The following is a 26791-nucleotide window of genomic DNA, read 5'->3' as shown; positions in this document are numbered from 1 at the left end:
AATTATTGTATTATAATGCGGTTCGTATTTCAATTGTTTTATTCTTGTTTTCTTCTATTCTATAATTAGCCCAGACGGGCTTGCACAAAGCCCTACCACTAAGTAAATGGATAAGAAGATAATCGAAATGGATAAGAGTAATTACTAAGTTTATTGCCGGTTCTTCTCGATATAATCTACTTTAAGAACCGGTTTAACCTTATATATAATTCTACACTGTAACTTATGAGTATCTTGAAAGATTATTTTGATTATGATATTCTCAATTACTTTTGTTGTCTTGCCTTACATTTACTACACTATATTATAACATATTCTTATAATTATTGATGACGTAAGAAATCAATATAATCAGTTGGTATATGAAATTGTCTTACGTTAGGTTGCATATTTATATGAAATCATATTACTAATGTAATTACAAAATCATTTCACTATAAAACACTTGAATTAAAATGAAAGTTATTTATAAAAATATTATTTCGACGCGATTTTTTAATAAGAAAATATTTTTTATCGTTTTTATATTGTCGGCTATTTAGGAAATAGAGTTCTCAGAAGTTAGTTGCTGTGTAAGCTAGTCCTATGTTCCTGTTGCTGATATGTCTGACTGAGCTCGCTGTGAGCGCCACGTTTAGCCAAGTTTTTATCCTATTTACTATGACTTATCTATGTAAATCAATTTCACGAATTTAGAAAAATATATGAATGAACAATGGCACGATTTTTAGAACATTTTGTTTTCGCGAGCGGTTTTTCCTAACCTATACGACTAAGGAAGTTTCGATGAATCTTGCTGTAGATGTTCATGAGTGGTTGTCACTTTTCATCAGAAGATACTCTTGTTCGTACGGTATATAAGTAAAAAATATATAAAAATAAAAATAATTAATTTTAAAGTGCATACTTAAACATATATTTCGAAAATTGATAATAATAATACTGAATAATTAAAGTACTTTCAAGTGCGCGTTCACGCTTATAATCTCAAGCGCGAAACTCCACAGCGCGATAATTACTGTTATTATACGAGAACATGGAATTCTCCTTTGTCACGTCAATAGTATAAATTTAAGACGCGTGATACTGTAAGCGCAGCTTATGTAATATATTATATACTAAAACCTCCACACAAACGCCTCGCATCTCCTGGTTTATGTATACCTAGTGGCTTATAATATAATTAATGTATATTATCTATGTATATATATTGGTAAATTGCAATTAACGGTTTTTTTTAAATATTTGGTCGTAGTCAATTTTCATTCAGTAGCTCTTGATAGCATGGAGTGGCTTGGTATAGCAATGGCATACATTATTCACACAACAAAAATTTCAATCCGCCACACATTTACTAAAACAGTAGTACATATTACTGAATAGTGAATCTAGAAGGATTTGTTATGGGATCACAATTGGCCAAGCTGTGGGAATCGATCTCTTCATATCGCTAGGAGCAATTACATATATCATTGAACTACCCAAACTGGTCCACACTACCTTTCTAATCGAAATACTCTCGAAATGGCGCGAGATTATAAAATATGATAAGGCAATCTTAGAGATTTCACTCATATCTATTGATTGAAGGCAATTGTACAAATGTCCATTTGTTCAGAATATACTTTAATGTAGTTCACGTGCAAATCCATATCAACGACCTAAATCTATATATCGAGTGAAATTGACAGGAAATACTTGACCATGATTGTGATATTAACGAAGATTGTGGGATCAGAGAAGCGTTTCTAACACGCTCATGTGCTTCATTCGTGTTTATAATGAAGGATGGAAAACATCGTGAGGTGACTTGCACGTGTTGGATTACAGTTGGCCAAGATGTCAACACATCTTCCAAAATTCCAAATTCCAATGTAACATACCGTCATAGTGCCGGTAAATGTCATTGGACGTCTTTAGTTTTATTTGAATTGTTTTTTTTGCTAACCCTACTCCCAAGGTTTTGTATTTTCCACTGATGACATAAGGGTAATTATTTTTTGCTTAGAAAATCGGAACGGAGATTCAACGGGGAAATGCTTCTAGCATTTTCACCACCATTTTACGCCATCATGATTTATGTAGTAGCTGTTTTAATTCTTATTTGTGTTACAGGCCTTAATGTTAAATAATCAATTAATAACAAATAAAAAATATATTAATTTAGTAATCAAAGAAAAATCGAATTGCCGATTTCTAACGTAAAATTAAATCTAAACTTTGTTACTGATAACAGGTAATAAAATAGTATTATCGTTCAAACAATGCTTAATTTAATAAGCAATTATAAGTGTGTTCCATACAAACTAACTAGATATATATCTCTGTTCATTTTTTATACATATATACATACATACAGAATCCTAGATTCTCTTTCCTTTTTCGAAATATTTAAATATAATTCAAATTTGGAATAGAGTTTGACTATAGGTTAACCTACAGTTTTTCTTTAATTGAGATAAGTCTGCGATTGTACAATTTTCTCTTAAGATTTAAGTACAAGAATAGTTCCTAATCGTGACAAACAGACTAGAGGAAAGTGTCGTTATCAGTTTTCTTGTGACATTTGAAACGAAGCAACTAAAATCTTAATCGCCGGTTTTCACCAACTCTAAGTATTGTATATATTTAATTTTTGGCTAATATGTTAGTTTTAACAATGTAGTTTTACAGTTTGCTTGAAAATTATAAAAAAAACTTTTATAGTGATAAATTTAAAATAGGCTTTTTTTTCATTTTGTCACAAAATACACACCTACCTGTTGAAATTCATATTGTTAATTTGTCATGTAAAACTCTTTCTATGAGGTATTAGAAATCTATTAAACATTAGTCTATATTTTAATTGTCATAGTTAATCTGAAAATAATTAAAAGTAAATTGGTGTCTAAATTTTCTCTTGAATCTGTCATAAAGACAGTCTGTAAAAAACCCTCAAGTGAAACTATTAATGTTTTAAACATCAGTAGTTATATATTTTAATTGTCATAGTTAATCTGAAAATAATTAAAAGTAAATTGGTGTCTAAATTTTCTCTTGAATCTGTCATAAAGACAGTCTGTAAAAAACCCTCAAGTGAAACTATTAATGTTTTAAACATCAGTAAATTATAAGACACGTGGAATGTAAACGATAATAAAATTAATCGAATAATAAAATTCGACGACCTCCGTGGTGTGTACACTGGGTTTAGATTTATTTTAGATTATCATTAGTTTCCTATGTGTCTTGGGTCTGTGTATTTGTGGTACTTACATTACATTACATTGGGATTAGAGTATTGTATGTGATGTTGTCTCATATACATATATATATATATATAAATACATTAGAAAAACCAATTGAGATATAATTATCGAATTCTACTAAAAAACCCAATTCAATAATAATGTTTCTCCCGTAAACGTACGTAATACGTATGTAACGTATCATTTTACTTGGTGGTAGGGCTTTGTGCAAGCCCGTCTGGGTAGGTACCACCCACTCATCAGTTATTCTACCGCCAAATAACAGTACTCAATATTGTTGTGTTCCGGTTTGAAGGGTGAGTGAGCCAGTGTAACTACAGGCACAAGGGACATAACATCTTAGTTTCCAAGGTTGGTGGCACATTGACGATGTAAGGAATAGTTAATATTACTTACAGCATCATTGTCTATGGGTGATGGTGACCACTTACCATCAGGTGGCCCATATGCTCATCCGCCAACGTATACCATATATATAGAACAATAAATACATTAGAAAAAACCAATCGAAATATAATTAATGTATTCTACTTAAATAACCCAATTAAATAATAATATTTCTCGATCGTATCGTCGTTCGTTTTATTAAGGTGATATTTAATGACTTACTAGACTTACTTCGTTAGCAAAAATTTAATTTCCCAATTAACCTTATTGGTCACAATCTCCTTGCTAACAGTTTAAATACGAAGCCAGCAATTGAATTTTAACTTAAATTAAAAAAAATGTTGCTAATATAATTTTTATAACCTGTATATAAGAGCCGAAATAGCCCAGTGCTAAACACGTGCATCTTAGCCCGTATTGCGGGTTCAAACCCAAGCAAGCACCATTGAATATTTTTGTGCTTAATTTGTGTTTATTATTCATCTCATACACGGCGGTGAAGGAAAACATCGTGAGGAAACCTGCATGTGTCCAATTTGAGAATTCTGCCACATGTGTATTCCACCAACTTGCATTGGAACAGCGTAGTGCAATATATTTCAAACCTTTTCCTCAAAGGGAGAGGAGGTCTTAGCTCAGCAGTGGGTAAATTACAAGTTGTTGTTGTTGTATGTAAAGCAAAATGTATATAAAAATAAAGAAGTATTAAATATACTACTATTTATTTTATGTATTAATTGTAAATTTTTGACACGTTACGTCTCTCTGTATTCGCTATAATTATATTGAAGGTAATTGAATATATTTAGTTACTAGCGGTTGCGCATGAGCAAAGCCACGGGCAGTTAACAAGTTAATAATAATATATTTACAGATTAACTTATAATATTACTTTATTAGATAAGTTAACAGTACAATTCAAGATACTGTTTGTTTTCGAAATAAAAATGTCTCAATAATTCTTGTACATTTCAAATGATCATTTGTATTTTAGTCAACTTACTTTAAAATATTTTGCAAGTACTTTGTATTTAACTTGAAAGTAGGACTGTCCGATACAAAATAGCATGTATGGTCAGCTTAGTCCTGCACCAAGGGCCATTCCCTAATAGCTATTAAACTGCGTTTCCAAGGACCCTGCCCGTTTAATAACCAAAGACAGCATAATCTTGTATAAATAGAAGTATAGAAGTAGTAGTATATTCAATCGCTAAAACAAGAAGGGGACAGAGATATGTTTTGTTTCACATTCTGATCCTTATTTTTTATTTATCTACGGGAAATATAAATTCTTAATCCTGCTATGTCTTTTTATTAATTCTTTAAAGGCTTAAGTGAGTTGATTTTTTTATCCGACTTCACAAAAGTAGAGGTTGTAAATTTAGTTTTTTAATGTATATTTTATTTATTCATAAATCTATTATTTATGAACTGATTTCGACAATATATTTATTTGCTGGGAATTGTCTTTAAAAAAATAATAATTCGGCACGTACCAAACATTTAAAAAAGTGTTTATTTATGACGTTACATTAGAAACCTTTAAAAAATTTTATCAGTGTTTCTCTACTATATTTTGCATGTATTATACATATAAATCTTCATCTTGAATCACTCTTTTAAAAAAAATCGCCTCATCCGTTGCGTAGATTTAAAATTCTAAGCATACATAGGGACAGACAGACAGCGGGAAGCGACTATGTTTTATAGTATGTAGTGATTATAGTCATAAATTTTATAGGTTTTATTCTATATAGAGATTGATAAATTAGTACATGGGAGTGATATATATATATATATTATTAAGCTGTTATTGTATATTGATGTATTAAGATCTTTCTGTTTTTTTTTTTTACATTAATATACAAATATGTTATTCGTATAAGATTCTAAATTAACATGGTTATTTTTATTATTAAAGTTATTAAATTCGGGATATTTATCATGTTTTTATTTTGTCACGAGACTCGTGAAAAAGACATTCGTAGATAATGTCGAAATACCGAGCTCCACCGAACAAAAATAAAAAACATGGTAAATATCCCGAAATTAATAACGAATATGTTATTCGTTATCGGTTATACATTTTTATGGAAATAAGAAAACAGGAAAAGCGGAATTCACGGAATGGATTACGAACGCTTAAGAGTCTTACAATAAATAATTATGTTAAATATACACATTGTATAAATTTCAAAAGCAGTTTAACGTTTTAAGTGTTCAAAGATTAATGAGAGAATTAAATGTTAATGTGAAAAATATTTACGAAACATCGCTTTCCAAAAAGCGTACATACTCGTATATTATTTTCGATATGTTTAATTTAATAGTATACAATAAAACAATCCGACTTAAAAATACTTGCAATAAAAATTTAAAATATACGTTTTACATACCTAAGTTAATTAAATTAATTCCCATCCAAAATTAGTATACAAAAATGTAATACGTAAATGACATCACTATATACTAACTATATAATAATTTACAATCAAAATTAAGGATATAAAATTTATGACGTCATTTCGATCGACTTCAAAATTATTCTCATCCTTTAAACAATTTAACGTACTTAACGTATTAAGTTACATTAAAATGATAAATGCACTCCATCAGTTCGTAAACTGCGATCAGCTGACTGCGTTGTATCATTTCGTAACCCTTGTTTTCGCAACGATTTCAATGTCCATATCAAAATTACCTGTCGAATTAAACAACCTTATTACAAAAGCATAAAGTCGATAACAGATTTCAACTGCAACATACTTGTGGAAGTAATCTTTACGCGGCACTCGTTTGAGTGCTGTACTTAGTAGTATTTAACTGTCGACTTTAGTAAACTGACGTCGATATGGTTTTAGTATTCGGTAATCGATAGTGATGCGCCGAATTGAACGCGTTTTTCGTTATCCAATATAACAATGTTACGTTTATTTTTTATATCGTTTTTGTTATTTATAAGTGACTTTGTTAATTGTGGTGTGTTCAAAAGAGATTTGTTTAAGCTGGACATAGTTCATTATAATGATTTTCACGCAAGGTAATTGTCGATTGCAACTGTAAACTCGAATACATCATTGATTCGTTTCTTTATTTCGAATTCATTACTGATATTGTTTTAGGAGGATTTTTAAAAGTGTTATAACTTATTATTTGTAATTATTTAAAATGATTTTTAATAGATATTTTTTTATATATACATGTCAATAATTTGATAGTGCCTTTAGTGAAATGATAGAGTATATTACATATAAACAACTACCTTATAAACGCGGGTGCACTTTCTTCAAGACTTAAAGTCATTTTCATAAAATTTTGTTTAGTGATTTACCTGTCAGAGTATATAATATTTACATAGCGACGTCCTTCTAATCTAATTCTATGCGCCAAAGCTTCCGGTTCTCATGATTCAAGATTAATTTTTAACAGATGAAGAGAGGTGTAACTACAGGCACAAGGGACATAACATCTTAGTTCCCATGGTTGATGGCACATTGGCCCATATGCTCGTCCGCCAACTTATACCATAAAAAATAAAAAAATATTGAAGTGTCAAATTATACACGGAAATATAGGTGCGCTTGCGTTCTCTTTCTCTTACAATTCCCTCGGTCGTCATTTCGGTACAATCGGTATGAGAGCAGGTGAATAAACAACGAAATTAAATACTTTTTACGGCACGAGAGTGTCTGTATTTTTTTTTTATTCTTAATTCTGAAATTTGCGTGCCAGAAATAACAGTAACTAATGGTCGGACCCAAAAATTTAGAGATTTTTTATTTTTTTTTATTTTAATAGAGCTTGAGGCTTTATGGACCTTTGGGTCGGTACCACCTATCATTTACCGATAAACAGAAATGCTTAGTATTGATGTGTTCCGGTTTGAAGGGTGTTTATGTCAGTGTAACTACAAGCATAAGGGTTATAACATCTGTACCCAAAGTTGGTGGCAAAAGTTGATATAAGGAATTATTGAAATTTATTACCGATATATGAATAATGGTGACCACTACGTTACTTTTAATTGGCTCATTTGGCAGTCCGCCTTCCCATATGACAAAAAGTAATAATAATATTTAATACTAGCTGTGAATTTAACACTCATTCTAAAATAAATGTAGCCTAACTTACTCCTTATTGCATCAGCTATTTTCCAGTGAAATAGCTATCAAAATCAATCCAGCCATTCCAGAGATTAGCCGGAACAAACAGACAGACAGACAAATTGTAATTTTTTTTTGTATCGGTATATATACTCTGTAATATGTTTACATATGCATTTAGTAAAACACGGTTATTAATTATTAAAAACAGACACTCCAATTTTATTATAAGTATAGATGTCGAGTGTATAAATAAAACTATCTGGATCATATTATGAATTTGTTTTATAAACTGGGCTACAAGTGTACCGAGTTTCACTGCAGTCTAGTTTATAGCGACTTCCGCGGTACACATGTCATGATTTGATTGAAAACAACATTGGCCATACATCAGTACTTATTATCTTTGTATTGCCTTATTCCAGCTTAAGGAACGGCGCAAGGGATACAATACATCCAAGGGATATCGCTATTTCATGATTTTAAAAATACTAAGGCTTTAATCAATGCAAACAGATAGTAACGGAAATTAACTGGCACAATTGTTAGTCTTAGTGTCGTAAATTAATTTACAGAGAAAACGGAATAATTAATTATTTATTGATTATCGAAACACCATCGGAATATTCATATCACTACATAATGTAAAACGAAGTCGCTTTCTCTGTCTCTGTATCCCTATGTAAGCTTAAATATTTAAAAATACGCACCGATTTTTAATGTGTTTTTTTTTAATAGATAGTGTAATTCGATAGGAAAGTTTTTGTATATAATATATGGACAGTATAGTAAAGAAACACTGATAATTTTAAAAGTTTGTATTGTGCTGTCGTAAATAAACAAATTCTGTAGTATATTTTGCATCAGTGTGAAGCCAGGGCGGGTGACTCGAAATATTTAATATATATATATATATATATATATATATATATATACCCTACACTTCTACGTTAACGTATAGATAATTAAAATAAAAGAAAATCACGAATAACAATATGACGCAGGATCAATTACAATATTGGTTTATTTTTTATTAAATTTAAATACAGAAACTTGGACCAGTAAAACGCGTTCAGTCTAAAGCGACGACTATTGCTATATTCGGAAATCTTGATTCCTCATAGTTGTAAAGTTATATAAACAGCAATTTCATGCTGTACATAATCTGGGAAAGCATTCGCAATTAATGATTATACAGGAAACATCGACTCAATAATATAATTTTGACCTAATACAGTTATCTTTTGCGCATAATATTGTTTATTTTTTGATAATCTTTGACTTAGTCTTATCGTCAATTTTAATTATACATAAATGACGTATCAAAATATTTAAAGATCATGTTAAGATGGTTAAAGTTTATGTTAGTAATTAACTTATTAATAATTCATTAAGAACTGAGATGGACCAGCGCTTAGAAAGCGTACATCTCAAGTGATTTCGGATTCAAACTCAGGCAAGTACCAATGTAATTTTATGTGCTTAATTCGTCTCGGGCTGAACGGTGAAAGAACACATTGTGAGAAAACCTGCATGTATCTAATTCGCATTGGAAAAGCGTGATGGAATCAGCTCCAAATCTTTTCCCCAATGGGGGAGGATAATCCAGCAATGGTCCGTGCATTAATGTCGTTTCGTAAATTTAACTCATTCGTAAAAATTACATTGGTAAAGAAGCCATATTACCTATATTATAAATATTTATACAACATTATATAGATGATAAAAAGCGTGGAGTTAATATTTTTTATTTATTTGACTTTGTATTTTCAAATGTTGAAAAGAATAACTACTAAGTTTATTGTCGGTTATCTTGGTTGAATCTGTATTACTGGCCTTTAAATTATGTGTACGATATTTTCTTGATATTCAGGCGTAAAAGCTACCATCAGGGTCTTGCTAGCACTGAAAGTACGTAACTAATTTGATTATCTTTAACGCGTGTCCCCGATAGTTCCCGGCCGTGTCACGAGGCTCAGTCACGTGGCATGACCTCGGGGAGGGACTTTTAGAGAAACAACCTTGGCACTTTGTGTATTTGTAATTATAAGCAAGTAATATTAGCAATTAAAGCTATTTATATAGATTTCATAATAAGATTGTATAAAAGAGTTTTAGTAATAAGATATTTATTATTATTATTATTCTCTTTCCTCGTATTTACTATTAGTATTTGTATTGTATTTTACTATATACCAGCTACCCGTATCGGCTTAGCATAAATAGCCTACATACCTAAAAAGTTAAAATTGATGTACAGTCGTGCTAAATACATATTTTTATTAGGAAATACGAATCTTCTGAAGTACTTACAGAAAAAAAATTGCATCTCAATTGGAGGAATGGTTTAGCAACTCCTAGATCACGAATATAGGAATATTTCCTTTTATATATAGAGGAAGATATGAATTATTTAAAAAAAAGTAATAAGTAAAGAGAATATATTTTTGTAGCGAAAATGAGTTAGCTAAAAGCTTAAACATACAATTATATTAATTGTACAACTAAAGAGGTGGAGAAACAATAAATAGCTTTACATGTATTTGGTTTGAGGAGAATTTATGTAGAATCCACTAAACAGGTTGCAATTAAATTTGAATCTAATATTTCATTTTTTAATTTTAATTTCTTAATGATAACTCTTATCATTAAGAATAAAAACAACTTCTTTTCCCCCTTTGGCTCCGTCCACGTTTTGGGACTCGTAGGTTTTAGATAAGCCAAGGAAACCTCACCGACAGATAGAGATACCGTCGCATATATAATAGTAGTATAGATATAAAGTATGTACCTAAATACAATTTTTAAAAACACTCGCAAACTGAGGCATCAATCAAAAAAAACTTGACATTCAAGTCTGTCGGCTTCTGTTGAAGGTATATCCGCTTAAGAATATGTATTTTTTGTTAAGTTGGCGGACATGTAAACAGACCATCTGATGGTCAGTGGCCACCAGTGCCCACAACGTTGGTACTGTAAGAAATGTCAACCATTCGTGACACAGAACCGATTTCACTAACGTTGGGAGCTAAGTAGTCCCTTGTGCCAAAAGTGAAGACAGAGCTCACTCACCCTTTAAACCGGTAGAATATCTGATGGCCAGGTAATAAAACGTTTCAATAACCTACCCCGACGGGTTTGTCAAAAGTCAAAGTCCTATGACTATCACATCATAGCTTTTGAGCTGATCTTCAATTTACAATAAATGTAGTCTATTCGGTCGAGTCGCTAGGAATAACTATTAGTACTCTGTCTTTCGTGTTTTGCATAACGAATAAGCCTATAGGTTAAAATGTAGATACAGTGAGGCGAGTTAGATTATTTTGTGTATAGTCATTTAAAATAATATTTTCCTCTTAGTCTTCTTTTAACTTTAATCGTATGTCATTGTTGTATTAACGTCAGTATATAATGATACTAGCTGCTACTCTCGGCTTTGCTCTCGTGAAATGTGAATACATTGACAAATTAATTTAAAATAGAAATAGGTAGAAACACTCCTTAGTGGGTGTCTTGATATTATATTTTATAAGTTCAAATCAAAGATCAAAGGCCTAAAATACAAGTTTTATGCTTCCAGTTCTATACACAATACTTTCATATAACCTTTCATCCCTCCTTTTCAACCCTTTACAACACCATTTCCAATTAAAAAGTAGCATATCTTCTTTCTCAGGCTCTAGTCTATATGTGTACCAAATTTCATTTCAATCGGTTCAGTAGAGCGTGAATGCGAGACAGACAGAGTGAATTTCGCATTTATAATATTAGTATAATTATAACAATAGTGAGAGCCGAGATGGCCCAGTGGTTAAAACGCGTGCATCTTAACCGATTATTGCGGGTTCAAACCCAGGCAAGCACCACTATATATATGTGCTTAATTTGTGTTTATAATTCATCTCGTGCTCGGCGGTGAAGGAAAACATTGTAAGGAAACCTGCATGTGTCTAATTTCGAAATTTTACTACATGTGCATTCCACCAACCCGCATTGGAACAGAGTGGTGGAATATGTTCCTCCCCCTCCCCAAACCCTCTCCTTAATGAAAGAGGAGGCCTTATCCCAGCTGTGGGAAATTTACAGACTGTTCCTTTACTTTTTAATATTAGTATGGATTATATACATTTAATTATTATATTTGAGCACGCCCAATTTTATCACATGTAAATACATGTGATAAAACAGGTGATTGCTAGAAGTCTGAGTGACCTAGACAATAATTATGTCACGTAAAAATTTGTATTTTAATACAAATATAATGACCCGTATTGATATTAATATCAAGCATCATTGTTCTGAACATTTGACGCAGAGTTTTGAATATCAATCAGCAAATATAAGTTTTGAATTCAAATTACAAAATAGCTGCGTTAATCGATGATCGCAGATTCAAACCCAGCCAGGCACCACTGAAATTTTGCTCCATATTCATGTGCTTATTATGTGTTTATAATTCATGTAGTGCTCGGCGGTGAAGGAAATCATCGTGAGGTATGTGTACCTACACATGTGTACGTATGTGTACCACGTGTGTACCTATTCCACGAACCCGCTTTGGAACAGCGTGGTGGAATATGTTCCGAACTTTCTTCTTAAAAAGGGTGAGGAGGTCTTAACCCACCAGTGGAAAATATACAGACAGTTGTTGCTGAGTCAGTAGTATGACGTACTCGCATGATCGTATAATACGATATTCGTGTTCTTTTCTCATAATTATGGTATTAAAATATAAACCCGACGATATAAATCAAGTAATTGGTACATGGTTATCAATGATTGGTCATGGTTGAACGTGATGAAGCACTAGTTGCTAACCGTGTCTTTACTCGTGATTCAAATATTGCTTGTCAGATTTAGTTATAATCAATGTTTGACTTACGGTCAAGCTTGGTGCAGTGGTTTGACCTTGAAAGAGTAACGTACGGATAGACATAGTTAATTTCGCATTTTTATGTTAGTATGAATTTATGTAAAGATTAATTTCCTACTATATAAAAGTATATATAGACTAAGAATACTTTGGTTTAATAAAAAATGTTAATTTTTCAATTATTTACGGCACCACACAGTACATTTAATGATAAACTTATTATCACGTTTAATTAATTCTGTGGCACCAACCACCGACTTATTAATTAGTATACCGCCAAACAGTAACACTCAAGTAGTATTGTTGTATTCCGGTTTGAAGTGTGAGTGAGCCAGTGTAACTTTAGGTACTGGTAACATTTTGGTTCCTAAAGCTGATGCGTGATAGGAAGACTCCTTTCAATTGATCCAGTTCACCAACCTATATGATATAATAAAAAAATAAGCCTTACTTTTATGATGAGTAATATCTGATATCTAACCTTGGTATATTAACACGTTTCGCAAAATGAGTTGGACCAAACCGACGACCAACATTGGCACCAATGAGCGTGATTGGTCTAATCAAATTCCCACAACGTGCTTACAGTTGTATAATTGGAAATTAATGTATTGCTAATAAAAAAAATGTAATATTTTTATTTTTTTTGGTGTGGTTTAAACAATATAAAAACGAAAAAGAATATTGATAACCGTCCAGGGAAAACTCGGTTAAGGGGTGTTCAACGCCGGACAGGGTTTTTATAACAGTTATAAACATACAGATATATCTATATATGTGTATATCTTTATGTGTGTTGTTCTTATAGGCTTCCCTAAGGTATCTCTGTAGTTTTGTTTCGTCTCTCGCCCTTGTATATCATGGCTATGTAATTAAATTAGAGTGTATCAAGGTAACCTTATCCTTATTAGCCAATCGTGGTCGAAATGGTAATCGCTTTATAAAACTGGTTCTAACCGGTTTAATCCAAACTAAAACAATACAAGCCAATTCTGTTTACTGACAGAATATTACTTGGACTAGAAATAAATGTTCGTGTATTCGTAGTTTTATTATTTTGTTTGGACAACGATAATCTTCATTCTTAACTACTATAACCATGGAACTCTGGCATTTTAAGATCTTTTATTTCAATTGTTCTTATTCAAATTTTGTTTCGCACGGGTGCAATACTGACACTAAATATGCTACAAAATTTATTTATTTACGACATCACATTACATACTTCTAAAATTATCTTTTACTACATTGTCCTACCAAAAACCTTTCTCGCGAATCACTCTATCTGTTAAAAAAATACATCAAAATCCATTACGTAGTTTTAAAGATTTAATCATACAAAGGGACATAGGGACAGAGAAAGCGACTTCGTTTTATACTATGTAGTGAAAACATCATTAAACAAGGCATATTATTTAACACGCGTTTGTTTACTTTCGGACAGGATGTCATTGTATTTAACTTTCAAATATTGATAAAGAGAACGGAGGAAACTGCGTGGTTTCTCCGGCAAGAAATTGCCGGTTGTTCTTGATAGAATCTACTTTACGAACCGGCGGTAGATTCACGTTTAATACAGTTGTGTAAAAACACGATGCAACAGTGCTTGTAAAAACATGAATAAAGTATATTTTGACTAGATTATTGTGTATTACGTTCACCCCTTTTTAAGACTTGCTAGCAAAATCCGACAAATATTATCAACAAAATGAGCTCCGACAGTTGTTTGAGTATTTTCTATTTTGCTATTCCATAATTTTGAATCTGGCCATTAAGGCTGATTGAAGAAGTTACTCTGATAAATGTATATCTTTTATGCAATTTGTAAATTTTTGATTTCAGATTCGAAGAAACGACAGTGTCTTACCCAGTGTGTATATCAAACGATACATCATGCTTAGGAGGCTACGCTCGTTTGTACCATGAAATCAAAACACTGCTCAAAGACAAACCTGACGCCTTGCTATTGAATGCTGGCGATACGTTCCAAGGAACCTATTGGTACACATTGTTGAAATGGAATATAACGCAAAGATTCATAAACCTACTGCCCAATGATGCACATGTGAGTATTTGCATTTGGCAAATTGCTTCTTTTTTTTATTCTTTAGACATATGTTTATACAAGCATTATTTATTAGTTAATAATCGTTTATTACGTCGTATACATTGTCATTAAAATAATCTAGGAAGTAGATATTGAAAGACACTAAAATATATCTGTATACCCACGCGCGCACAAAGAAACGTAAATAAATATGCACAAACGTGTATGTCTGTGAGACCGGATGTATATAATATAAATATAATATTGGAACATATTTCACCACGCTGTTCCAATGCGGGTTGGTGGAATACACATGTGGCAGAATTTCTATGACATTTGTCACATGCAGGTTTCCTCGCGATGTTTTCCTTCACCGCTGAGCGCGAGATGAATTATAAAGACAAATTAAGCACATGAATCAGTGGTGGTTGCCTGGGTTTGAACCCGCAATCATCGGTTAAGATGCATGCGTTCTAACCACTAGGCCATCTCTGCTCTTTATTACACATCGTAATTTAAAAAAAAAAGAAAAAAGTAAGCGTTTAGCCTTCTAAGAAGACGATAGGTAGTCCAGCGAAGATCCGGTGATGTTCATTTAAAATGTAAAATATAAAACGCTAAATATATTAAAATAGAATATAAATAAGGCACTGGCACGTGGATACTGTTAAATAAATAAATAAAACGTGTATGCTCAACTAATATGACAATGATGATAAATTGTTGTCAAAGGGACAATGAGACTATTTAAAACATGTTTAAGATAAATGTTTGTACTCGTTGAACGCAGAGAGTTAATCATTATTATTTCAAAACCTTTTCCTCACGATGATTTCCTTATCAGCTAAAGAATTGGTAGACACAAATAAGGCCTTGAAACGGCCTACTGGGATATAAAGTACGACACAACTTAGGTGAAGCATCGGCAAATTCAATAAAAACGATTACTACCGATTTACACAACCTATAGAAACAGCTCCCTCGCGACATTCGACGCTATTCGTCGCTATAGATTTTCGCGTCAGTTCAACCCGAGAAACCAAGTGCATGTAAATTGACGAAAATATTAGATAATATGATATTACAAGTTATTACGTTTGTGTAAACATCATATTCACATAAGAAATAAATATTGTCAATTTGAGATAGCGTACTGAATTCGGATGTGATCGGTTTTACGAATTTTGCCGATGCTACATCTAAGTTGTTTCGTACTATACCTTCTTTCAACGTTATATTAAAACAATCTTAAACCAATACATTTCGTTGATTAGGTCACTGGGTTATTAACAAATGACGGTTAATAATAAACAAAGGACAGCAACATAAAAATATTCAATATTTAACTTACGTAAACACAAATGCTAACATTAATTATTTATTTAAACAAATAAACTTTAACTGATAGTAAATTTGTGTTCTGATAATATTTACCATTAAACCCATTGGAACAGTAATTTAAAATAAAATAAATTATTTTTATATACATAAGATGTTAGCTGTTACTAGTCAAGTGCAATTAGGTGCACTGGCGCAGGCGCATAGATTGTATGGTTTAATGATTATGTAATTATTATTTACTAGTAGTAGGTAGCGATTACTGCAAGCATGAGTACCACCAAATCATCAGATATTCTACCACCACACAGCGGTACCCTTCAAATCAAAAAACAACACAACATCTGGGCTCTCATGATTTATGGTGCAATTGACGACTTTTTTTTTAAATTATAGTCTTTAATAATCATATTTGTAACAAATGAGACAGGACGAACAGAAAAAAGGAGACGGTTTATAATATCTTGTAGAAAGAAGTCTTCAAGACATCTCACTATTGTTTAAAAAATAAAACAATTAAAATTGCATATTCAATAGCCTGTATTTCGAATTTTTTTTTATGATATAGGTTTACGCACGAGCATATGGGCCACCTGAAGGTAAGTGGTCACCATTAGCCATAGACAATGACGCTGTAAAAAATATTAACTATTCCCTAAATCGTCAATGCGCCACCAACCTTGGGAACTAAGAAATTATGTCCCTTGTGCCTGTAGTTACACTGGTTCACTCACCCTTCAAACCGGAACACAACAATACTGAGTACTGTTGTTTTGCGGTAGAATAACTGATAAGTGGGTGGTACCTACCCAGACGGGCGTGCACAAAGCCCTACCACCAAGTAATTATTAATTTGTATATAAATGTTTAGATCGGCCATTGTTTGTGACTCTAATGTTCATATAATTACGTTTTTCTTATAATATTACTCGTTTCAATTTTAATAATTACAGTGTTCCCTGTTTATTTCAAAATATTGACCTTCTGACTTGATTTCAAGAGAGTTTAGCTATCTGTGCAGGAGATTACATAGATTAGTGTGGGTGTTAGCACACTGACGCAGTGTCTTTTCACGCTCTTTAATAATCTATTTTTGATTATTAATTGTAAAACTTTATTTATATAGAGATAAGAGTAAAGGTTATAAATATTAATTTGTTTAGACGATTGGCAACCATGAGTTCGATGATGGAATAGCGGGCTTAGCACCGTACCTTGCGGCACTCGAAGCACCGGTCGTCGTCGCCAATATTGACACAAGCCTTGAACCAGCATTGGATGGTTTATATAAACCGCACGTAATATTAGAAAGAGATGGCAGAAAAATAGGAATATTCGGTTTAATAACAACAGAAACTAAGGTACGAAAATATACAAGAAGAGATCTTAAACTAAGTGAATGACTATATAAGTGTTTTTGAAATTTTCAGACATCGTCAAACGCTGAAGGTGTTATCTTTTTAGATCCAATAAAAACAGCACAAAGAGAAGCACAGATACTAACAGATCAAGGAGTAGATATTATAATTCTCTTATCTCATTGTGGACTAGATATTGACAAGTAAGTGATAATTAGACAAGAATTGAGTATAATTTAACATACTATTAAAAATACTAATTTATTAAAAGCATTATCAACTACAGCGATGTATTCCATGCGTGTGACTTACAAGCGATTTAAATGCAAAGAAAGTAGCTAGCTCCCATATTTTCCAATAAACCTGTCAAATCGCTGACTACGGTGCATAAGATCCTTTTGTTGGAATACTAGTAATATACATCGATAACTTTATTATCTATGAAATAAATCTGTTGGATTTTCCAATATCCGCTTAACATAGTCTTATAAAGATTCAGTGCATTTTCAGTCAAACGAATTTATGGTTTTTGCTCCGATTCTGTTCATTACATATAACAGATATAATTTAACGTTTCGAAAAGAAATTGCCATCGATTTTGTTTCCGAGAATATATGGAGAGCAAAAGATTTAATGTTAGATACAGGTTGTCCAAACAATAACTTATCAGACGAATGAATTTGATTGAAATTGGGTTTATGGATGGTTAGTCTTGGATCGGCCAAATGGCCTCAAAAATCAATGTAATATATATACATATTACATTGATTTTTGAGGCATATGTAATATGTCGTATATATTTCTTTATTTATTATTTTAAGTAGAGATGTGTTTATGTTAACAGGCAAATAGCATCGATGGTTGGAGAGAAAATTGACGTAATTGTAGGAGGTCACTCGCATAGTCTTTTATGGAACGGAAAGTCTCCGAGCAATGAATATATATCTGGACCATACCCTGTACTCGTGCGGACTGAATCAAATCCTCGGCATCAAGTAAGATTGTACTCAAAACTGATATGTTCTCGTCGAAAATGAGTCAATTGCCTACTGCCTTTATCTTTTACTTGGTTATTATTAATTTGTATATTAATATATTATTTATTATAAATCAGGTTTTAATAGTGACAGCGGCATGTTTTACAAAGTATTTGGGTAACTTGACGGTTTATTTTGATGACGAGGGCCACTTGAAGGATTTCGAGGGTGAACCGGTGTTTCTCAACAGATCTATTCCAGAAGGTTTGTTACATATTTAATTAATTAATGAAATACAATATTATTTCAAACATTAATAACATTGTTTCAAGCATGTATTTCAATATACATAACAATAATCTAGTAATTTGTATATAATGTTGTCTTAGATTTGTATAATAATATATAATATTGCGAAAGAACGTCTGTCTGTCTATCGATCTTTCAAACAAAACCATTGAACCCAATTTGATGAAAATTAACATTTTCCAACAACAATAGCCTGTCAATTTCCCACTATGGGATTCGTTTTGGAACATATTCCACCTGGCTGTTCCAATGCGGGTTGGTGGTATACAAATGTGGCAGAATTTCTATGAAATGAGATACATGCAGGTTTCCCCCACGATGTTTTCCTTCATTTCCGAGAACGAGATAAATTATAAACACAAACACAAATTATATTGTATATATAAGTGTTTTAAGGTTAAGATGCACGCGTTCTAACCTCTACGGCTCTATCGACATCTTATATTAATTTTTAATGATCATAATGATATATATTTATTTGATAAATTATCATTAAAATCTAGACCCTGATATAAAAGCTCTTCTCCAACCCTATACTGATGATCTTCATGAAATTGTAAACGAAGTAGTTGGTTACGTTGATGACGAATTTCTTACTGACGATTGTGGGTCGAAGGAATGTGCTATTGGCGATTTTTTCGCGGACGCATTTTTGTATTCGGTGAGTATATGCGTTGAGTTTATCAAGGATTTACTATAATGGCTGTTATTTTTGCATACTCCTTGGTATTTAGAAAATTTGAGACATAGCTAAAAATTCCATCGAAATGAAGCCATTATTTGTCGTAAAAATTAAATTATAAAAAATGGTTACTGTCGGTTGTCTCTGAGAGACATAGATAATCGTGTACTTTCTTGAAGAACTTATCAAGACTATCTTAAAATACTGTAATACATTATTTTAATATATCTCGTAGGGTTCAGCCAGACTTTGCAATGTAAGCGCAAAAAGTGTGCTTATTTACGATCACTTTAAAACATCTACTCGTAAAATTATCAATGTTTCTCTACTATATTGTGCATGCATTATAAATATAAATCTTCCTCTTTAATTTTAAAGATTTTTTTCAATTTTGTTTTATACCATGTAATGATGATAAGATTGATAATGACGAATAAAAAAATAAGTCCTCTAAGAAATGAAATGGTTCATGTCGGATAAAGGACGAATATTCATGGGCAGCAGTGATCAGTTATTTCTAGATTACCCATTTGCGTCTTTCTAACTACAAATCGTATAAAAAAATCTATCTTAAAGTCAAAATAAATCACAATTAAATAAGATATATCAAGAGACAAAAGAATATCGTTTGATTGAGAGATAAACGATTGAGAAATATTTTATCAGCAATGAAATATATCTTACAATTTAATATTATATATGTAAATTAATATATTTCAGACAAAGGAATTGGAAGTCTCGAACCTCACTCACGTATCGTTCCTATTGCGTAATATGATCCGTGGATCAATTCCAAAAGGAGGTAATTACAACTGAAATAATATACAACGATATACTTTATAAACATTATGTGAAAATTATATAAACGTCGAATGAAACGAATATTCCAATTATAATCTTCGAATGTATATTCTTCATTAAATGACTAAAAAATCTTTCATTAATTGAATTGAATATCTATACATATAATAAAATTGGAGTGTCTGTTTGTAACATTAAAACACCCTTTTATTCAATGCATATGTATTTATACACGGTACATATACCAAAATAACATTTTTTATAATTTTTGTCTGTTTGTTCCGGATAATCTTTTCGACCGATTGTAACGGGATTTTCACTGGCAGATAACTGATATAATAAGGAGTAACTTAAGCAACATTTTTTTTGTTAATTACAAACTCGTACGTACGTTTTAAAATGACAAAATTCTATGAATTCAGACATAACAAGAGGAGAAGTTATAAACGCATTACCGTTTACAAACTCCGTGGTTACCTTTTCTCTGCTCGGAAAATATTTGATCGATGCCTTTAAAAATTGCATGAGCACGTCCTGGGTCGCTAAGCCCTTTCAAGGACCGTGGATGCCTCAAGTTTCGGGTAAGTACTTTGTATAAAATTTTAATAGGTAAAGTTAATTTCGATGCTAGGACGAGTTTAAGATAAATAAACATAGTTGACCTTAAATTAACATGATATTTAATTTAGGATGTTTTTTTTTGAACCCCATACCTACTATGGAATTGAGTTAAAGATGAAATAACCATTGGTTCGGAATGTTTATTCCATTGAGAAGTAGCAGCAAGGAAGTCAGTAGTTAATGTTCGTCAGTAATTATGTTACAAATTATAGTACTGTTATCAAAAATATAGAATATAATATAGCAGAACTATTAGCAGATAGTATGGAATATGTAAATCTAACTTTATTTCGTTCTCCTGCCATTGGAATAAACATATTCTTTAATTATTTTTTAAAATAGTGATTTGTCTTTTTCATAATGTAGATAATATTTGGTACGTAAATACCTATTATATAATAAATTATTTAGAAATGTAAACGTTACTAAACGCTTTATCGTTAGAATTATTCGTTTCGGAAATAAATTATATGACAGGTTAGTGAGATAAGAAAAAGATATATATGTTTTTTAATATTTGTAGAATGTTTGAGAACAGGTAATGACTGAATGGTAAAAAGAACTATGTTTGAAACTACAAATGATAAAGTAAAATTTATTGACCTTTTTTCAGGAATGCGATTGAAATTAAATTTGACGAACGAGTTAACCGTTGAAGTATTAGTTAAGGAAGGTGATGATTACGTGCCTTTAGACCCAGAAATGGAATACCAAGTTACAACAATGAGCTTTATCAGTAAAGGCGGAAACGGTTTTGACGTAAGTATACTTTAAATATATCATAGCTAGATATACTCGTAGTTTAGAGGCTCATTACACGTGAATTTTTATCGACATTAGGTTCAAACCCAACCCAGCGGAATTACTGTCATATGTTTACTGATTTATTTGTCTTAATTAAGCAGAAAAGGAATAATATAAAATAATTATAAGTTAATATAGTTCTTAAATTAAAATTGCAAAATTGTTCTAAATGTTCATATTTTTTTAACATTGCTAATTTGATTGTAGCTTTGTAGGCTTTAATTATTAAGAATTATTAAATAGAATTGACTGTGTACGTAACAGACCACTTACGTATAGTACGAAAAAACTTAGATGTAGCATCGGCAAAATTCGTAAAATGGAACGGATCACATCCGAATTGAGTACGCTATCCAAAATTATCAATATTTATTTCATATGTGAATATGATCTTTACACAAACGTAACAACTTGTTATATCATGTGACCTAATATATTCGTCAATTTGACACGTCGATTTACATGCACTTGCTTTCTCAGGTTGAACTGACGCTAGAATCTATAGCGACGAATGTCGTCGAATGGCGCGAAAGTGAGCTATTTCTATTGGTTGTGTAAATCGGCAGTAATCGGATTTATTGAATTTGCCGATGCTACATCTAACTTGTGTCGTACTATACACAATCCAAAAAAAGATAAAAATTTCTAGTAATCAATTTATTTGTATCTAATAAGTCGCAAATTAAGATTAAATGTTATTATTATTATATAAAAATAATTATTAATTCCAGATGTTAAGTAAATATGGACAGAACATGACTTCAATCGGCAAAGATAGCGACGTCTTAGAAAACTATATCAGGAAAGTAACACCGATCACACCGACGTTGGACAATAGACTTATTGTAATAAATTAATATATTTAGTATTTTGTGTTTTATTTACAATATCATAAGGTACTAAATGCGCCGCGCGGTTTTAACTGGCATTGCCGTTCCACGGTTCAGGACTGTAACTGGCTTTAATATTTTTCAATAATTTGTCAAATTTGTCTATCAAAGTCGTTACACAGATCTAACTTCGACTTAATATTATAGGCAGGCATATGTACTCATCAAATACCTACTTTCCAGTCTTTTACGCTTATAAATTGACGTGTCGGTCGTCCCAAATAAAATTAAAACCATTAAAACTTAAGAAATTAACTAGACCGTATCCATGATTTTATGACCACGAAACTGTTTTAAAGTTTACTGTGAAAGTCATATTTTGAAATGAATATATTCTCTTTTTAAATGTTTATAAAGTAATAGCCCCTATAAATATACCAGAGCTGGGCTAAGCTTACTTTCGATATTTGGAGTTTATTATGCAACCATACAGGTTAGATACGTACATGTAGCAGTTTTACTTTCGCGACATGTAGGTTTCCTTACGATGTTTTCTATGACGGACACCGAGATGAATTATAAAACTAAATTAAATACATGATTGACGGACCCGAGATGAATTATAGAACTAAATTACATATTTATACATGATTGTCTGGATTTAAAATTATCGGTTAAGATTCGCGTCTTCTAACCACTGGACCACACGCCTTATGTATTATTTGTTTCATTTTGATAAAAAGAAACTGTTCCTTAAGTAACAGTGTGTTTTCATTTGGGATCCGTATCTTGTATTGACGTGGGTACAATCACGACAAAGAATAAAAGTTTTGCTGTGAAAAGACACGTTTTGATGAAAATTTAATGTGACGCAGTAAAAGCAAAAGTTTGGTGACGAACGAATGTAATTTAAGGGAATTGAAAGAAAAAGGATCAGGCACTCCACCGCCTAATAGCATTAGGTAAACCAAACCTCCCTGTCGATGGGAGCTTTGGGCACTTTTGACTTAATTTCTAAAATTATCTCGTATTATTATAAGATTTAGAAATATAGATATCTAACTAAATTTGTATTGTAATAAGAATTAGCAATAAATCTTGATTATCTGTAATGATGGATTTTTTATGCATTGAATTGCGAAAAAGTGTCCATCTCTCCCCCACCTCCTCTACTGAGTATTGTTTTTAGTGAGTGAACCAGTGTTACCAACTACAGGCATAAACTCTTATCAATCTCACAAATAAATAAAACAAGTTAGAATTAATTTATAGTCAGTGTGACATGTGTTTTCCCAACAACCCAATATGTTCCAAGTGGAATATGTTCCAAGCCCTCTCCTTAATGGGAGAGGAGGCCATTTGCCCAGCAGTGGGAAATTAACAGGCTATATATATATATATATATATATAATAAAAAAAATGAAACACTTGATGGGGACCGGACACCCTATGTGAAACAAAGTTTTGTAACGATACCATATCACATACAAATCTGTTCGGGCATTTAAAGTTATGACGAAATAAAGAAAAACACATAAATCCATGAGTTCCGAAAACATGAGTAATGTGACATTTTTGAGTGGTTTAAAATACGTTCCATCGAAAAACCTATCATTCCAAATTTAAATATAAAATATTGGAGATTTTTATCACACTTTTATTCTTTAATACTAGCGACCCGTCACGGGTTCGCACTGGTGCATTTTATTAATAAAAAAAAATAAAATTGATACACATAGCACACAAGCATAAAGTTTTCAACCAGTATAAAATTTTAAATTTGGAACAGAGATTATATCACTACATAGTATAAAACAAAGTCGCTTTCTCTGTCCCTATATCCCTATGTATGCTTGAATCTTTATCGATACCTGATATATGAGACAACATCACATACATTACTCTGATCCCAATGTAAGTAGCCGAAGAACTTGTGTTACGGAAATCAGAAGTAACGACGGTACCACAAACATCCAGACCCAAGACAACATAGAAAACTAATGGTAATCTCCATCGACTCGGCCGGGAATCGAAACCGGGACCTCAGAGTGGCGTACCCATGAAAACCGGTGTACACACTACTCGACCATGGAGGTCGTCAAATCTTTATAACTACGCAACAGTTTTTGATGCGTTTATTTGCGATAAAGTGATTCGAGAAGTAGGTTTTTATATATAATATATGAACAATTTAGTGAAGAAACACTGATAATTTTAGAAGTTTCCACTGTGACGTAATCATTTCATCCGTGGGAAGCCGGGTCGCTTGTTATGTATACAAGCACACGAAGTTTAACTCTTCATAATATTTCTATAGATTTTTGCGTATAAAAGTGTTATTCACTACATAAATCTTTTCCGGACAGTTGATGGAAATCGCTGCGGCGTTCGGCATTTACAAATAACTAGTGTAGCTAAAAAATACTCTTCGTGATTCGGTCAGGCAGTTTTAAAGGCCGGCTATCTCTGAATATCTTTTCCTAGAATCTATTTTGGACATTTAAAAGTTTAGCGGTTTCACTGAATGTCGCTTGCTGTAAATAAACATGTCTTTCTAGGGAACGACCGTGTTTTGGTGCTTTGGTAGCTCTTAACCGAATTAAAAAAAGAGTACACCTTATTTATTTATTTATTCATAGGTTTACAAACAGAATATACAAAATTAAAATTAAAAACTTACTCAATTTCTAGCTAGAATGCATTGATGAGCATACATAAGTAAATATACGGCTTCTTCATAAGATTAATTATTAACACAAATTAGTAGTAGTATTAATGGTGTGCAGTGGTTTTTACCTAGCTTTGAATCCACAATTATCGGCAAAGATGTAAGCGTTTCACCACTGGGTCATCTCGATAATTCTCCATCTTAATAATTCTTATGCTAGCTATCTCTTGATGTCGGCTTATATTTTACGTTTTATATTAGTTAAAGTATTTATTTAAAATAAAAAATAAGTGGAGCTGAGATGGCCCAATGGTTAGAACTGCATCTTAACCGATGATTGCGGGTTAAAATCCAGGCAAGCACCACTATATGTATGTGCTTAATTTGTGTTTATAATTCATCTCGTGCTTGGCGGTGAAGGATCGGTGAAATCGTGTATCCATGTGTGGAGGTGTGCATGTGTCTAATTTCACCGAAATTCTGCCACATATGCATTCCACCAACACGCATTGGAACAGCGTGGTGGAATATGTTCCAAAACCCTCGGAATGTTAATTTGATGGAAGAGGGCGCCTTATCTCAGCAGTGGGAAATGTACAGGCTGTTACTTTACTTCACTTTACTTTAAAATATATTATCTTATTTACCCCTCCTTTTAAGTTTATTACTTGTTAGAAGTGGTTACAACAATTATCCAAAGGGTCAGGATCGATTCTGCGACTTTTGTATCGGCACGTGGCTTGTATTGCGTCAATTAAGATTCTAAATTTGTTAATTAGTAATTAGTAAAAGGAAACCTTTCGCCGAGAACCGGTACTTAGTCATGAATCTTTTCCAGTATTTGAAATTTTACGGTACGTCATTCATCAGCAATACTTGGGTATAGATACGAGAATCATAAACAAATACATACTGGTTCACATATTCTTCGCGCTCAACGCTTTCATACATTAACTACTCAACTGATCATCATGGTATTTAGTTCACATCCCCTTGGGAGGGAACTCCTTCAAACACAGTTGGAAACTAAAATAATATATTTTGATCACTATTACCATTACTGCTTTGTGAGAAGAACTCAATATCCACTGATATCAAGAAGACGTTAAGAAATGCAGTCACTGAACGAAAGACCGAGTTGAAATTTAACATCCCATGATTAAATAGCCTAAGTGAAATCAAAAATTTGACCAAGAGTAGCACTTAAAGCTTATACATTAAGTATATAAAATTAAGCATTAAAATGATAATTCAGAAAGAATGCAAATTCCTTTATCTGAATAATTCTACGTATAATTTTATGTTGGAGGTAAAACGTTCGAAATTCTCTAGTGTCATCTAAAATCAAATTTCGTCGTTTAATAATTAATTTTAATGTATGGAAATGAGCTCGGACCGTTTTGCGATAATTAGAAAGTACCACCTGTCGCGCGGTTTGGCTCACTGTTTTAAATGCGAAATTCAAATTATATATTTAACGATATTATAAATTAACTCATTATTTTCGTAGTTAAGTCATTGTTATTTAAATAAATAATTTACAATATATGGATACGTTTAAGCTTAAGTTGAGGAGCACTGTAATTAATAGTTTCGGTAGGGAAAATAAATTATGAAATTTGATGATAATTAAAATATATGAAGAGGTATACGGAAATATTTTAATTTTGAACCATAAAAGCGCATTCAGTTACTTTAAATATTTATATTGAAATTTATAGTCGTGATGTTTAGTCTGTATATCA

The 26791-nt window shown here is 31.9% G+C and overlaps 1 protein-coding gene across 1 annotated transcript; it reads left to right on the top strand.

Moving 5' to 3' along the window:
- The first annotated feature begins 6441 nt into the window (after positions 1-6441).
- On the top strand, positions 6442-22416 carry LOC124533021 (apyrase-like). Its single transcript, XM_047108183.1, has 11 exons — positions 6442-6675; positions 14454-14676; positions 17160-17357; positions 17427-17557; positions 18199-18349; positions 18469-18595; positions 19144-19301; positions 20043-20124; positions 20546-20704; positions 21358-21503; positions 22280-22416. The coding sequence occupies exons 1-11, from the start codon at positions 6557-6559 to the stop codon at positions 22403-22405; spliced, it is 1620 nt and encodes a 539-aa protein (XP_046964139.1). The 5' UTR covers positions 6442-6556; the 3' UTR covers positions 22406-22416.
- The last annotated feature ends 4375 nt before the right edge of the window (positions 22417-26791 follow it).

The sequence above is a fragment of the Vanessa cardui genome, chromosome 10 (assembly GCF_905220365.1).
Source record: "Vanessa cardui chromosome 10, ilVanCard2.1, whole genome shotgun sequence".
Classification (NCBI taxonomy): domain Eukaryota; kingdom Metazoa; phylum Arthropoda; class Insecta; order Lepidoptera; family Nymphalidae; genus Vanessa; species Vanessa cardui.
The sequence above is the reverse complement of the archived record's forward strand: the minus strand, read 5'-3'. Positions and strand labels throughout refer to the sequence as shown.